This window comes from Bubalus kerabau, chromosome 20 (genome assembly GCF_029407905.1).
Source record: "Bubalus kerabau isolate K-KA32 ecotype Philippines breed swamp buffalo chromosome 20, PCC_UOA_SB_1v2, whole genome shotgun sequence".
In the NCBI taxonomy this organism is placed as follows: domain Eukaryota; kingdom Metazoa; phylum Chordata; class Mammalia; order Artiodactyla; family Bovidae; genus Bubalus; species Bubalus kerabau.
Genome location: NC_073643.1, coordinates 31724908 through 31741356, shown reverse-complemented (window position 1 = coordinate 31741356; position 16449 = coordinate 31724908). Strand labels below are relative to the sequence as shown.

At 42.9% G+C, this 16449-nt stretch overlaps 2 protein-coding genes across 19 annotated transcripts in view; one reads left to right on the top strand and one right to left on the bottom strand.

The window, feature by feature from the left end:
- The window catches only part of FOXP1 (forkhead box P1), a 714382-nt gene that overhangs the window by 615198 nt on the left and 82735 nt on the right, over positions 1-16449 (bottom strand). For 13 of the 18 annotated variants that reach the window (XR_008705966.1, XM_055557290.1, XM_055557303.1 and 10 more), the window contains exon 1: positions 8806-8944. The exons of 2 other annotated variants lie outside the window; for them this stretch is intronic. The gene's annotated coding sequence lies outside the window, so the exon portion shown is untranslated. Of the gene's footprint in view, positions 1-8805; positions 8989-10860; positions 11002-16449 lie in introns of those variants that run through there. 3 more of the 18 variants (XM_055557288.1, XM_055557291.1, XM_055557289.1) reach the window with 3 other exon arrangements.
- Positions 9617-11085, top strand: LOC129635525 (uncharacterized). The gene is made up of 2 exons (XM_055558591.1): positions 9617-10059; positions 10794-11085. The coding sequence occupies exons 1-2, from the start codon at positions 9617-9619 to the stop codon at positions 11083-11085; spliced, it is 735 nt and encodes a 244-aa protein (XP_055414566.1).

The window sequence follows — 16449 nt, the reverse complement described above, 5'->3', positions numbered from 1 at the left end:
TGACATCTTTTTGGTATCTTACACATTTCAAAACAAAAATTGAAATCTGTAAGCATATAGTTTTAAGAGGAATCGCTTTGTAAATATCTGCCAGACTGCTTTCCTCAAAAGTTGCTCTCAACTCAAAGATCAAAGTGCTTGAAGCCAAGGCACTGTATTTTATTCCACAATCAGGGCACTTGTTATAATACTACACCCCCAATATAAAATCCATTTGTACCATTTTCAAAAGCGCTTACAACTACTGTAAAGAAGTCTCCCACCTAGGTGCTCTGCCATGGGGAAGTACTCGCTGACACAGAGATGATTTCTGTAGCCAGCAAAAGCCACTGTCCTGCTTCTTAATTTAAAAAAAAATAAATAAATAAATATATATATACATACACACACACACACACACACACACAGAAATGACATCTCTAAATATCTTTTAAATTTTGAGTTGATACAAATACATGCATAGAAAGAGTAAGCTAGAATCACATCTCACGTATGATTTGGGAACACAAGGGTCTGAGGTAAATTTTTGTCAGATGGGGAGTTGATCCCCCCACCCTATCCACATTGCCATCCCCATCCCAAAATATTTAAGCCCTGTGCTACCACTGCCTTAAGGACACAAAAGGGAGAAGCACCCCCAGTCAGCGGGCAGGATGACTTGCTCCTACAAGTATAAGAATTTGTTGTAAGCTTTACCCAAGTTACTACAGTGCGTTTACTGTCAACAGGCATCATACTGCAACAAAAGCCATGATTTAGAAAATAAGATGAATACACTGAAGTGACTGAACCCTTCCTAAGCCCAGAGAAGGCAGGCAAAACAGCAGGTCTGCAACAACATGCCTGATGAAGCCCATCAGAGAAAACCCAAGGCTGAACCATTTTCCATTTTAATAGGCTACCTTCTCGATAATTATTGGCAGCTGCACATGGACAGTGATATTCTCTCAAGAGGCCTCACCCGACCTCTGGCCCCCCCTTTTCAAGATTCAACTAGCTTCCTTCCAAATAATTAAACGCAGCAAACTTTCTATTAGAAAATTTCTATAATACATCATTAAAAAGGGTCTGTCATTGATTCCCTTATGACAAATCAGCTAATTACTTAACTTTCTTAAAGAAATGATAAACATCCTTTCAATAAATAAGGCGCAGGGATTTAACATCATGCTGTAGATTTCACTCACTGGTAGCCACAATAGTAAGACCCTGTAGCCTCAATGATGCACCTATTTTTTTCAACCAGTCCCGTTTTTCATCTTTTTATAGAAATCCTCTATTCACGGTTAGAGACACTCTAGATTGAAAACTTGGCCCATCAGAGATTGTTTTTTAAGCCCTTCAGGGTCTGAACAGAAATAAAAGAACTTTGTATTACAGGAATATTTCAAATGCCACACAAACCCAGAGTCAAAGCAACTGTGAAGTTCTAAACATAAAAACAATTGCCAACTTTTTTGTATCTATTACAATCAAGCCACACCCAAAGTCAAATGGAATTTTTTTTTCTTTTTTTTTAGGTGAGGGCATTTTGGACCAACACTTTATTGCTGGGTAACTTCAAAAGGCACATTACTAATACAGATGAAAAATCTCTATACAACTTTTATTTAAATAACTCTTTTGATCTTACTGGAGAGATCTTTAGCTGAAGCCCTGAATATTTAAACAAGCCTCCTTAGCATTTTATCTTCCTTTATCTCATAATCTTGGAGGATGCATTCGTCTTAGGATTCTGCTTGCTTTATTTGTGTGGCACTCTTGGCGAGGTTACTTCCATCAATATTCCTGCAGGCCCTATCACATACAATGAGAGAATTTCCCAAGATGCCTAGGGAAATCAACATACTTATGCCAGCAGAATTAATCTAGTGGGTAAACAGTTCAGATTTTTAAATTAAGACAAAATACGCAGAGAAAAAAATTACAGCAAGCGATTTGACACTAATTGGTAGCTACAACATGACAACGCCCATTGGAAACATGGACGCAAGCAAGGCATAACTTGAAAAGAAATGTCTGGTAGTGAAAACGACTGATGTTCCACATTGTTCCTACCACTCAGCTGAACTGTGAGGCTCTTGTTTTGCCTCTATTTCTCTAAGTATCTAATGTTTATTTTGGTGCTAGACTCTGAGAAGGGAACTCGTATTCCTTTCTTAAGTTTCCTGAAGTCCAAACAGTCAAGTTAAACCCTTAAGCAAAGTTGTAAGCTTTCCTCCAATACTGATCATTGAGGAGTCCAGTTCTCCCATGTTGGTGGGCCTCAGAATCATACGGGGAGCATTTCAAAAATGCAAAAGCTGGCAGCACTCCCGATATGGCACATCCAGGCGCGCTGTGACTACGTCTGTGTTTGGAATGGCAGCTCTGCTGTGATTCCAATCCTCACGCATACTTAAAAACCACCGGCTTTGACTCTTAATAGAAATCCAAACACATTAAAAAGAATGCAGGTCTCAAGATAAAACATTAGTTGGTAAAATCTACATGAAGATAAAGATTTCACTTTCACAGTCTTTAGGAGTGGAAATTACTTGGTCCATGGGCCTCTGTTTAGTGTGCATTAGAATTACTCCAGGAGAGGTTTGTGAAAAATGCACATGTGCACATCAGTCAGCAAAAATTCTGATTGAAGGATCTGTATTTTAATAAATCTCCCCTAACACATACACATGCATAGACACACACAATGTCTGGAAGCAGGTGAACAAGGAACTTCACTTTGAAACATGCTGAACTTGGACCAACAGCAATCCTCTACCACTTCATATATGAGTTACCACCTCCATCTCTTGTGCTCACCTGTCCTCAGGAGACAAGCCTCCAGCTCCTCTGACAGGGTACCACCAGCTAAAGGGAGAGGCTCTAGGACAGAAAAAACTCATGTCAAACTCACATCACTCTGTTCCCCCAGGAGCTGCGGTTACTTCCTGGAAGCATGAAGAACACCTTCAAAAGTCTGAAGGACAACACACAGCCCCAGTGTCCTTAGGTCTCTAAGCGCAAAGAACCTACCTAAAATACTCCCCTAATTCACAGACAGGGAACCAGGAGCATGAAAAGTCACATTATGATTCAACTGCAGAGCCAGGAGGGAGAAAAGGAAACCTCAGAAATTCTGCTTTTGAGTTGATGCTAAGACTGCTATTCAGTGTGCTAGCTGATAAAGTCGATGACAAAATCAGCTAAAACCAGAGAATCTGGAAGCAAAGAGATTCTGGCCAACTGTGAATGTCCACCTGAATTACTATTAATAAATAAACCTGCATCCAAAAATACAACTTGGAAAAACATCTTTGTCCCATCCTAAGTGAATGTCTCCTATTTCACATGAACAGGAATTCAATAATACCAAGTTCAGGTCCATTTTTCTCCTCTTAGTAAATTGTCCTCTAACATGCTAACCTCTGAGATCTCCAAACTCTTGAAATAAAAAACAGAATGACATGAGCTTTCTAACCAGTGACTCCTCCATTTCAGCTTTTTGTCTGAATTAGCAGCAGTTGGAGGAAATAAAGCCATCACAGAGGGGTCCTGAGTAGAGATAACTAAATAATAAAACAGAATACTTGAACACAACTTTATATATGTTCGAGCCCCTTTATTTTAAAAAATGTATCTATTTTATTAAAATTGTCATTTGGAAACAAAGTACAATTAGCTTTGCACAGGGCCTGCCGAGATGTTCTGGAACACACCAGACATATGTAAATATTTCGTGATATCTGTTCCAACTGAGTAGACCTGTCAAGACATTTAAAGGTTTGACACTACTTCTGACTTTAATTAAATTTCTGGCCAGATACTTTAATGTAATTTAAATAGATTATTAGTTGTCAGGATCTAATATAAATTTTGTTTATGATTTAGCTACTTTAAGTACTCTGATTGAAGAAACTATTTAACCCCATGAGTCCACAGCTTCAAGCATTAAGATGAGGCCACTAAAAAGCCTCCACTGCCCTTTGCACTCTCCCAGTAATCTTAAATTACTACAACCTAACGGCAAATACTGAGGCACCAAATTGAGCCCCTCCCCCACTTTTTTAAAAGCAAAGACCTTGCAGATGGTAATACAGAAAAACCCATGTATGCTTATTCAAGTTCCAGATTCTTTCTTCCAGGCAGCCCGTTCTCTCAGTGGCTGGCTAGGTAGGAAATGTTTTTCTCACTTTCAGTCCCATAAAAATCACTACCAAACACCTGTTGTGCACAAGGCAGGGCATGTATTAAAAACGGGCATCAGGGGATTTCAAAAAGAAAAACAAGTCTTGCAGAGACATCCTCAAGCTAATCTGGCTAAGAGATTTTCAAGACTGGGTAAAACGGTGCGAAAAAAAGGATGCAGCTTCTGGCACAACCTTCTTGCGAATAGGAGCAGACTCCTAAACAAGGCCCGAAAAAGTGCCTCAGTACCAACTGCCTGTAATCAATGAAAATAATTTATTAAAGAAACAAAGAACACTGTCTAATTGTCTTCCCTGGCTGCCATGCACTTTACCCCAATGTACTTCCTCTTTCCAGAATACCAGCCTTGGAGCCATTATTGCAAGAACATTATCTATGGGATGCAAAACCAAAGCACTTCTTGAAATCAAACGTTCCTTACAGCATTTATTTTTAGGTTGGCAGCACAAGCCAAATCTGCTTAATTTCCATTAACCACATCGTCACATGCACACTGAAATAAACTACATGGGTCCGGGGAGTAGATTAAGTGCCATGCATAAGACACCCCATATTTGGCCAGGTTTTCCTTTGTTTCAGAAATTTGTCTCAACTCATGGCCTGCTGATGTTCTAGCTTTCGGCACCTCTAACCTTAATTCAGCCAAGCACCAAGGAAGAGAAAGATTTTTAAAAATCAGTTTAAGATGGCTCCTTGGATAGCACACATATGGTAAAGTGACACAGATCAGTGCCACAAGGCACAGGAAAGACTGTCTAGAAATTACACCAGCCCAATTGCAAACTTAATTTGGCTTGCTGGCCTGAGTTACAGACTAAGTGTTTGATCACCTGGTGGGATGACTACCATCAACTAAGAAAAAAAAAATCCCCCACAAATGGTAAAAGTCTAGGTTGGCTCACATATAAAGTTCACCTGTCTATTCAGCAGATGCCTCTCTTAAAGTTGTTTTCTTTAGAAAACAAACCTCTACTTGCTGGAGACCCTCATATATACTCAGTCCAAAAACGTACTTAAAAATAAAAAAAAACCAACAATACTGCTGGCTTAGCAAAAATGACATGACTATGAAGGAATTCTATAAAGGGACTATGACACCTAACAGGATAAGAAAGAAAAAGAAAAAAGCCCTAAGCAAAAAAATTTCTTCAAAAAACAAAAATACCACCTGTGCAAATCTAGCTATGCTCTGGAAACCTCTTTTCAGCCTCAGAGAAATAGCTCATGCCCGGTGCCTTGAAGTTGCAATTAAATTGTAGTAATTTAAGATTATCGGGCGAGCAAAGGGCAGTGGGAGCTCTTTGGAGGGCTTGCCTCCCCCACTTAATGCTCTTCAGTCAGGGGTTAAATGAGTTTCTTTAATGTAAGTACCTTAAAGTAACTGAATCATAAACAAAATTTATACTATTTTCTGACAGCCTGCAATCTATTTAAATTTTATTAACGGGTGCCTAAAATTATTTTTAAAAGACAGAACCCTTGCAATGCCCTGTAAATATTCTTGGCATACCCAGTGAAAAGTAATCAAGACTTTATAATACCTAAATGGAACATACATTTTGGGGATGCAGATTCTTTACAAGACAACATTTTAAAAATGAGTTTGCATCTTAAGTAAAACCTGAAAACCAAATCAACAGCACAATAAGGTTAGCTGCAAAGAGGAAGCTGGGTTCAAAAGAAGTTGTCACATCTGTTCTATTCTCCTTTCTCTTCCTTTATGTTGGCATTGCCGTGGTATAAATATGTTTGTTGAGGAAATATCACAATTTTTCTGTTAATTTAAACAACTGCTAAGAACAGACACAGCCTTCAATAGAGCCTACAAATGCAAATATACAAGGCTGGGGGTAGAGTCTTAAGAGAAACAGGGAAAGAGTCAGTAACAGAAAACCATGCCCAGGCTCAATATTAACCCAGTTAACTTTTGTTATTGTTGGTACAAATGATTTAACTAGAAAATATTTATAGCTTTTCAAAAAACATTACATATTGCAGAAAATTGCCTAATAGCATCCATGTGTATGTTTAACTCACATTGTTTAATGATACAATAAAAGGTATATCCAATAAAAGCTACAGACTTTGAAACAAGTTGGGTACTCTGGTTATGAAACTCTGACTTAGAAAAACACAAAGTGCTTACTATGTGATCAACGTTTGTTCATTATATATGCAATCCTTAAACAACAATTATTTTTATCCTTCTCTATGTGTTTATTTGTCCTTTTCCTCACTTTGTTCTACTTAATTAAAATGATATTTAATTTGGGTATAGTCTATACCTAAAAAGTGTTACACAGTTTATACTCCAGGATTTAAATATAAACACAAAATCTTTCAGATGTCTCCAGCAATACAACCCTCTTAATTTGAGGCAGTTAATCTAAAAAGTTGATGTTTCTTTCATTATACTTTGATAAACCTGTGAAAACAAAATGCTAAAGTAATTACTGTTACTACTCCCTTTAAAAATGTAAAGCAGTTAAATTTTCCTAGACAACAAGCAAGGACAAGTTACAGAGAACTTGAATAAAAGTAGCAACGTGGTCATGTTGAATGTCAATCTAAAAAAAGAGGTTATGTCTAATCTGGAGAATGCTCCCTCTCGCCTTTTTAAATTCCAAGAGTGGGCTGACACAAAACTTCATCACCAGGATTTTCTTTTCTTTTTTTTTTTTTTTTTTTTTTGAGCTTCACATCAGATTTAAACCCTCACATACAAAACCTTGGCTTCCCTGACAAGGCAGATCTTCTAAACTTGATGTGAGAAAATGTTATCTAACTCTAGTGTAGGAGTCTAATGTTGGTAAAAAAGAATTCCACTGCACAGTTCCGGGTAACAAGACAGCCTCTGGAAGACTTAATAGCCTTTTAATGCCCTTTTGGGTATGTTTTGTTCATAAATAAGAATGCATTATAAAAATAATAACTTGTTTAGCTACTCAGCATCTATAAGGAACTCAGATCCTGCCTGGAGAGGGGTTGAATATTTCCTTCCAAGGGAGGCTTTGCTTGGACAACAAAGATCAGCATTTGCAATAGTCCATTTCTGCATTAGTCAATATACAGCTTTGCTGCTAGATCGAATAGTCCAGGGTTCTTCGTGTAGAGCTCCTGACAACAACCCAGCAGCAGTTCTGTTTGATCTCTCCTGCTTCCTTAATTTGGGTTGTCAAGGTTCAGCAGTTGGAGGCTGTTTACTTTACTTTTTCAAAAAAAAAAAAAAAAGAACTGATTTCCCTCTCTCTCTCTCTCTCTCTCTCTCTCTCTCACTCATACAATGACTAATCCAAAGTCTAAGGAGGGTGTGGGGAAAGGGGGGAGGGATGCAGCTAGTGACAAGATGTTAAACATTCCCCCCTCCTTGCAGTGAGATTTTAGCTAACACCTTTAATGGTAACTGGTTGAGTTCCTTTTTATATTTTTAATACTCTTTAATTATATGATGTTTCAAGCACGAAAGTCAAAGACAGAAAGCACTCATTCCCAACCTGTGAAACTGTGAGCCCAATTTTCATTTCCTGGCCTCAAAGAGATGGGTATTTTTCACTTAATAGAATCAAAACTCTAGTGGAATTCTCAAAAGATTTGATACATTTGTCTCTGGAACCGAAAATAACAGGAACTTCTGTGTCTCTGTTATACAGGATAACACTTGGTAGAAAATACCAGAACTCTTACCATTTCTCTTCAAATTCTAGTTAAGATATTTCCCTAAATTGATTCTCACCATGGAAAATACAAGGGGAAGGGACATGTAAAAAATTGGAGATATTCTTCAATATATTTTCGGCAGGAGAAAAATCTCTGAACCATCCCTTAGGTTTTTTCAATTCAGCTATTGTGCAAGCCCTAAATCCTGAAGCCTACGACGACTAAAGGTAAAGTGTAAACAGTTTCAATGTATAGACTCCTTTCAGAGGGAATACAGAACGGCCCTCCAACATTCCAGTCTACAGAACAGTAACAAAAAGGGAAATCCAAACTTGGAAAATACCTGTGACCAGACATGAGAGCAACACCAGCCCCTCCTAAGTAGGCTGGAAAAGCTCAAATGCAACCAAATGAAATGTTTATATTAATTTCATTATTCTGTCCAAGCCTCGAAGGCTGGGGGCAGGGGGTGCACAGAGGAACAAATAAGTTTCATTTCGGGTTTTTTGGTTGAGCAGAAGAAAAGGAATTAAAACGAACGCGTAGGATGAGCCCAGACTAAATCAATACACTTTGTAATCAGCCCGGCAAGGGTATTTGGACACAATGACTTGGAAATAATTAATAGTTAAAAAGGAGGGGGGGGGGGAGAGAAGGGTGAGAAGGGGAGCGAGGGATGTCATCATATTTTATCTGAGCACTTTATACTCCACGCTAAACTTTGATCTCTAGATTTTCGGATTTTGGAAAGAAAAGGGGGAAAAAGGAGAAAGTCCAATATTTCGAAGCACCTACCGGCTTGAGGACAGGCGCATTCCTGGCTCCGGCGCCAGATCGCTGCGCTCGCGCCGCCCATGCTGAGGCTTTGGGCACAGAGAACCCCCGGGCGCAACCCAAAGCTCTAGGGTGTCCCTAGACCCTGCGCACCCGCCCGCGGCCGCAGCCGCCTCGACTTACCCGCGGAGACCCGGGTGGGAGTGGGAGCACCGCCTTCACGCCCGCGGAGGAGGCGCCGGCAGCACCATGGTCCCCGGCGCCGCTGCCGCTGCCCCTGGCCCGCTTGCTCGCCACACGCTCTCTTCCTCTTGTAAACTTTCGGGTTCTGCGGTCGACAAGAAACCGGGGTGACCGTCAGCAAGTCTTCTCGGTGCAGGTTGGGGGAAATGGAGTGGGGCGGGATAGATGAGTAAGCTGGGGGGCCAAGGCTGAGAGGGCGTCGGGCCCAAAGGACCCACAAGCGCGCGTGGAGGGAAGAGAGAATGTGGCTCAGGGATTCCCTGCAAGGATCCCGAGACAGGGAATCGGACGGAGCCAAAGTCTCAGCACCTTACCCGGGATCTTACAAAGTTGCAACAACAAAAAAGGAGGGGGGAGGAAAGGGGGAGGGGTGGGATCGGGATAAGATCGCAGTCGCAAGGTTTGGAGTTACAACTGTTTATTTAGTCCTTATTCTAACAGGAGGCGGGAGCTGCGCGGCAATGGGGGGCGATTGAGGGGGGGGGGTGGGTGTTGCAGGCAGCGATTTCTTAGCAAACACTTGTGGGGTGGGGGGGGCGGGTAGGGCATGAGACTTTGTTTCTGGGCGCGAAGCTCCCTTGTGCCCGCGTGTGTCACCGCCAGTCTCCAGGGACCAAGGTGGAGCTCACAACAGGTGGGGAGGGGGACTAGCCTAGGGCCAAAAAGGAGATGGAATCAAAGTTTCCGAGCGCAGCAGCGTCTGGGAAGGAGGGGGGCGGAAGGCGGGGGCGAGGGGAGGCGGAGGCAGTGAATGACCGCGACCCCGCGGCAACTGGCAAACCCCTCGGCTCCCGGCGCCGCCACCTCGGTCCCCACCCGAGGCGCACGGCCGCCCGACTCGAGGCTGGCTCAGCTGAATCCTCTCTGCGGGGCACGAATGGAGCGCCGGGAGCTCAGGAAGGCGGCGGCGCGCAGACGAGGAACGGACGGAGAGCCTTCGGCTGCCGGGACAGCGCCAAAGGGACGCGGCGACTCGCGCACATCTCAGGACATATCGAGGCTTGGGAAATCCCCTCCACCTCCGTTCTTAAGAGGGGAGTACACCCAGAAAGTGCATGTGATGGAGTGGAGAGGAATCCGCGCGCAGCGACTACCCGCAGCGCACCCTGCTCCCACTCTCACTCGCGGAGCTGGCCACGGCAGTCGCGGATCCCTGGCAGGGAGGCTGAGTTCGCTGGGCCGAGCGCGTGAGGGGTACGTGTCTAGCTGAGGGTGCGCGGGTATGTGTTTGAGTTTTCTGGGCTTCGGGGTGCGACAGAGGAGTGTCCCCGCCATCGAGGTCGGGACACGGCGTGCGTAGCACTAGAGACGTCCCCAGCCGCGGGGCCTAGGGCGCGGACGTCCCCAGTCATTCCGCTGAGGCCCAAGGAGCAGCCCCAGGGCACAGAGGGGACAAACACTAGCAGTTGAGCGAAGGGAAAAAGTTTGCTCCAAGTCCAAACTTTGGGCTAGAGAAGCACCCAGCAGCGCGCCCCCCTCCCGCCGTGGACCTGACCCCGGGCCCTGCGCCCTCCCGGCAGCTACTCGACAGGCACCCCAACAACGGACACTGAAAGTTACGCCAGGCCGCCTGGGCTTATTGATTTCTCTCCCCACGGCCAGTGCAGAACAACGCGTGAAGGGGCCAAGGGGAAGGCGAGATTGCCTCCTCGCCGCTGCCTTCGCCGCCCCACCCCCCATTTGACTTATGGAAATACACCCGAGAGAGCAGTGCCCCTGGAAACCCCTCCACCCCGGAGGCGACTGCAGCCCCCACCCACCCCAGAGCCGGGCCCTGACCCTGGGAAGAGAGAGGCTGCCTTTGGGGAGGGTTGGGGGAGATGCACGTGGAGCCGGGAGATGGAAAGTAGATTTTTTTTCTTTTCTTTTCTTTTCTTTCTTTCTTTCATTTTTTTTTTTTTTTTGGTTGTTGTTTTTGTTGTTTAAAGTGGTCGGAAACAAGGCAGGAGGCGGCTTGGGAAAAAGTGGAGCAGAAATGGAAAAATACAAACTCACCCGCAGCAAATGGTCTCTCGGTGCAAACTAAGGTGTTTTCGGGCCTTTCCCCGAGCGCGCCCACTCCCGCCCGCGCGCGCACCCCCGCAAACACACTCACTTGGTCACACACGCGCGCGCGCGCTCACATATACACACACACAGACACACACGCACACACACACGCACTCCCGGGCGAGGGCCGGGCCGCGCGAGTACAGCATGAAACCGCCACACAATAAATAACAATAGATTCCTCCGCTCCGGACTAGCTTCCCGGAGCCTAGCTAGCGCCAGTGGTGGCGGCGGCCGCAGAGGCGCGGACGGCGTCGGGCCCGGGGCTTTCCCCAGCCTGCTCCCACCCCTGGCATCCAGCCCGGGCCCCTTCTCCACCTCACGCGCCCACAAACCACCCCCGGGCTTGAGCCTGCTCACCCTCCTTCCCCAAGCCACTTAGGTGCTGGTGCCCGCCCCCACCCCCGGAACAAATAAATAAATAAGGCGCGCGCGAGGCCAACACGTCGCGGAGGGAGATGTTGTTATTTTTTGCTGTTGTGCGTCCCTGACGTCACATCCACCTGCTGGGTAAACAACAAGGCTTGCAGCAAAAAAAAAAAAAAAAAAAATCGCAGTTGCCAAAGCAGGGCTGGGGGAGGTGGGAATTGGGGGCAAGGGGAACAGAGAGGTGGGAGTGAGGGGCGTCCAGGCTGGATGGGGGAGAGGGAGGCAGAGCCTGCAGACCCGAGAGAGGAGGGCCACGCCAGAGCAGTCCCTGGCAAAAGAGGAATCAGGCAAGAAAGACCTGGAAAACAAGGGGCATGGGGGAGGGGGATTCCTCAGAAGAGGGGCAAAGGGGGGCCCATTCAGACACTGGGGAGAAAAAAAAAACGAGAGGGAGAGTGTTAGCAACTAGGGACGAAGATCGTAATGCGATGGCTATTTGCTTGGTTTCTGAGCTAAAAATACAGAAGGAAGAGGAGAGGATAGACAGGGATGTGAGTTTCCTCCAGTTAAAAGTGAAAGTGTTTTGCCATCAGTGACAGTTGAAGGAGGGGGAGGTGGGGTGGTGTTTTCAACCCCCTTTCTCCTTCTCTCCCGTCCTCCCTCGGTCTCTCCTCTTTCTTTCTGTACTTTGTCCAATGAAAGAAGGCGAGTTCGGAAGGTGAAAGTTCAGCAGGAGGACAAACCCCTGTTTGCAAGAAAGAGAAACCAGCCAGCGAGGGGTTTTTCCCCCTGTATTTCTGAAGCAGGAGAGTGTAATGTGGGACGCTTCCCCGTCCTTCCTTCTCAGTCACTGCAGGAATGTGTAGTTAGATCTACTTCAGGCGAAAGTGGCTGCGTTGGGAGCTGTGTTCTTGCCACGGTTTCTCTTAGGAAAACGCCCAGGGGTCTAGAATGACAATCAGTTGTTTAACACAAATTACCTTCTCTCCCAGAGATCAGTCACATGTAAAAAAGCTTTGTCCAATTCTTTAAAAAGGTGAGACATTTTTTCTTTTTGTTGCTTTGAAGTTTGGTGGAATTTAGAAATTTGAAGGAGTAAATTAGGAGCCCGGACTAAATATTTTGAAATATACATGTACAAAACAAAAGACACAAGCATTTCTTTCACTATCATCAATAAAAATAGAGAAGGAAGATGACTTTCTGTTTCCACACTGTGACTTGGAAAGATACATAGGCTCTATGGTTTGTTATTGTTTTTAACAGAAATAATTTTTTCAGACTCTTAACCCCAGATGCTGCTAACATACCAACATTTCCAGCTACTGGCTGGGTGGTATAGCAGGGTAACTCTTTATGAGAATATATCGACAGCCAGTCCTGTGGATTCCTACAAAGTACTTGGGAGGTGAGGAAACAATGAGGGAAGGTGGGAAGACTTGGTGGGGAGCATAAGTACTATCTCTCTGGTCTTTAGCCTGGCTGGCACAGTTGTAGATAACCAATATTCTGAAAAAGAGTTATTATCAATTTTTTGGATACTGTCTTTATACAAATATTTTAAAACATTCATTTACTGAAGATTTCTAAATCTCAATTTCAATAGTAGCATAAGACTACCATTTTAAAATTGTATCTGTTTTGCAAGTAAAAAAAAAAGCATTCACTCATGCTACAGAATAAAGCCAGAGACAGGGAGACCATGCTAAGGTAATTACAACACAGTAGAATTCTTGAATGCATGCTGTGTAAGATTCTAGGCTATCCAGGCAAAACCATCCATCAGATCTTTAGACTAGAATCAAGATAAAGAAAATGTGTTTTAGTTCCTACAGCGCTTCCTAGCTTCCTAAAGGCTAGAGTTGTGTTCTTTGATTCAAGACATTAAGACATGACACACCTACTATGTTCTAGACCACATAGAAGGCACTGAGGGATGCAGAAATAAATAAAATTTCTGCCTTTGAGGAGCTCACAGTCTACATCTGTCAGTAATAACATCTAATATTTATTGAATCCTTACCATGAACTAGACAATTATATAAAAGCTTTGTCTTTTCAGTTAACACTATGAACAACCCTTTACCACCCATTACCATCACTGGAAATTCCATATGCTGAATGTACATGGAAGTAAATGGAAATCTACAAAGTAGCCAGTCTATGGAGGGTTGTTGGCTGGGGGTGTGATGATGTTTTTCATTTCTACAGTGTTTATGTCAGATATAACATGTTATGGTATATGTTGGGTTGCAAAATTATAACTCAGGGGAATAGCAGTTTATTTCAGTGTGACAAATTTATTCATCATCTCTAAAGAACAATTCATGCTCTGATCTTGTTTTCAGATCAAATAGTGAGTTTTTTTTTTTTTTAATTATTAGCATTGCCATACTAAAGATCTTTGGGTTGCCACTGATCTTATTCTGCATTTTAACTTTCTTACATTCACTTGAAAGTGGGGGCCAAAATCAGACTGGCAACAAGTTTTGCAGACAAAAGGAAATCCTGGCTGTAAATCCCATGATATATTGTACCCAATTTTGTAATAATACTGTCTAATGTGCTGCCGTATTAAAGACTTCCATGCCCATTTGGCTTACATTAGAGGGAAACTTAACTGCAGTTTAACATATAGTTCATTTTCAACACTGTCACGTTACATTCATAAGGAGCACATTTTAATTTCTTTATCAGTAATCAACTAGAAGTTTCTTTTTGTTAAATTAAAGCAAGAAGGGTTTTTAAATAAAGGGCATGGGGGTAGGACGCCACCTTTTGGTGGTAAAACAAATAGAAATTCCTTTTTAAAACAGATGTTCCTGACATAATTTCATTTTTAATTATACTAAGGCAAAGGTGCTTGTCTCCATTTTGTTATAGTTTAAGTAATAGGAAAAAATTGTAAATTCCAAATCAGCAAACTATAGTTAATTGCGGCCAAAATTTCCCCAACGGTCTCAGAACATTTGAGTGCCTTGTCACATACTGTTAATTATATGTAACACCAACTTTGTTCTGCAAATAAAATACTGTGTCCATGAATATATGCACATTTTTAGGGAACAGAAACTTGGTGTGGACATCAACCAGTTAATGAGATACCTGAATCTCTTTTAAGTTTGGAAAATAACTAATATACTGTACTCATTGAAGTACAGTTATTATAAATATACTATTTTTCTGTAAAGCAACCAACTTTTATTTTTCTACATTAAATGGGAAATCATATTTCCCAGTCTCCATAAATTAAAAACAATCACGGTAAAAACAAAGTTGCTGATTTTTCTTTGTTAGAAAGAGAGGTCAAAAAACTAAAATTAAAAAAAATTTAAACAGAAAAGTGACAAGTCCTGGGAAAATATTAATGAATGTCAACAGAGAATAGTTTTCTTTTTGTTGCTGTTGATGTTGTTTGAACAACCAGAAAGAAATGAAAGTGACTGCCAAGGAAGTATAGTTCTCAATATGTGATTCAATGTAATCTAATGCCATCCCAGTGATAAGACTCCTACACTCTGAGAAATAGGCATAACCAAGTATGTATATCAAACTACAGATTAGGAAGCTGAAACCCGGGGAGGTTAAATTGCCCTCCAAGGCCAAATAATTGGTGAGTGGCTAAACAAGGATTAGAATCCAGGTGTCCTGGCTCCTTTTGTATTCCCATCTCATACTCTTCACTTTACCAAAGAGATGTGCCACCCCTCCTCAGAAATCATTTAACCTTCTCACAAACAGCCAACCCACATAGCAATTTATGGACAGCAACTGAGACCAGAGAGTCAAAATTAAGATCCCCCACTTACCTTCTCCCTCTCCCCTACCCCAGGTGTGGCAGACATCCAGGTACCGGAAAACACAGTGAAGAAAGGAGGGAAGGAGAGAAAGGGAGGAGAAGAGGGACATGGGGAAAAGGGAAAGGTTAGTAAAAGTGTTCAGAATACTCTAAATGAAGGCTTCTACTCCTAAGTATCCTTCCAAGAAGAGAAAAATGGCTAATGAAAATCACATGTTTCACAGTAAGTGGCAAAAGAAGTGTGTTCTCTGTGTTGTGATGTGGCTCTATGTCCATACCAAAAACCAACAGAGGATCTCCGTTTTTAAAGTATGGTTTTTAAAGTATGGGAAGTATTTGGAACCAAAAAAAAGTTTAAAAATAAAGTACGGTTGGCACTCGGTATCCACTGGTTCTGAATCCACCTATTCAGCCCATGGTTCAGTGGATGCTGCCGGTTGAATCTGTGAATGCAGAACCAGCCCCTATGGAGGATGTACTGGAAGGGACTTGAGCCTCAACCTATTTGGGTATCTGAGCAAGGTCCTGGAACCAGTCTCCTCAGATACTGAGGGACCCCTTTATACAACACGATCAGGCATTCTGAAACAAACCACATTTGATAACTGAATGGCTTGAAAAGCTAGTCAAGCAATGGTAAAAGATCCCAGCTTTCAAAGGGGCTTCCCCAATGCCAAAACTTGTTAAGAGGCTCAGCATTCAAACTAGAAACAATAGTGCATTTTCTGAGGTTTTGATCACAGAGAGGCTTTAGTTACAGAGATTGCATTTCCTGTTTTCTTTTAAGGGTATACTTCAATAAATGTAAATAAACATGGCCTGTAAATATTTTTTTTTTTTTAAATTGGTGCTTGTGAAAGAAGTTGTTGATATGCACAATGAAGTATTTGGCCAAGTACCTCCACTCCAAAAAGCTGTTCTGATCCCTTAAGCCATGAACATTCAGAGTGCAACATGTTGATAAATGGAGATTCTTAAAAGGAGTATGAGCAGCTTTATCCTACCTGCCACAGGTACAAGAACAATCTACAGCCTTGCTATGCAAAATGAGATGTGCTGGCCTGCAGCATGGGCACTGCACCTGACAATGTGTTGAAAAGGCAGACTTAGGGACTTCCCTGGTGGCCCAGCAGCTAAAACTCCATGCTCCCAATGCAGGAGGCCCAGGTTCAATCCCTGGTCAGGGAACTACATGTCACAACTGAAGATCCCCATGCTGCAACTAAGACCTGGTGCAGCCAAATAAGTACATAAATGTTTTTGTTTTTAAGAAGGCAGAATCACAGCCCAGTCCCTAGACCTACTGCATGTTAACAAAGCTGGCCAGGTATACATCTCACACTCAAGTTTGAGAAACACAAATCTGC

Coding starts and splice junctions, on each gene's coding strand:
- LOC129635525 (XM_055558591.1), top strand. CDS start 9,617: ATGACCGCGACCCCGCGGCAACTGGCAAACCCCTCGGCTCCCGGCGCC. Junction 10,060..10,793: donor CTGGGCCGAGCGCGTGAGGG/GTACGTGTCTAG, acceptor TGTTGTTTAAAG/TGGTCGGAAACAAGGCAGGA.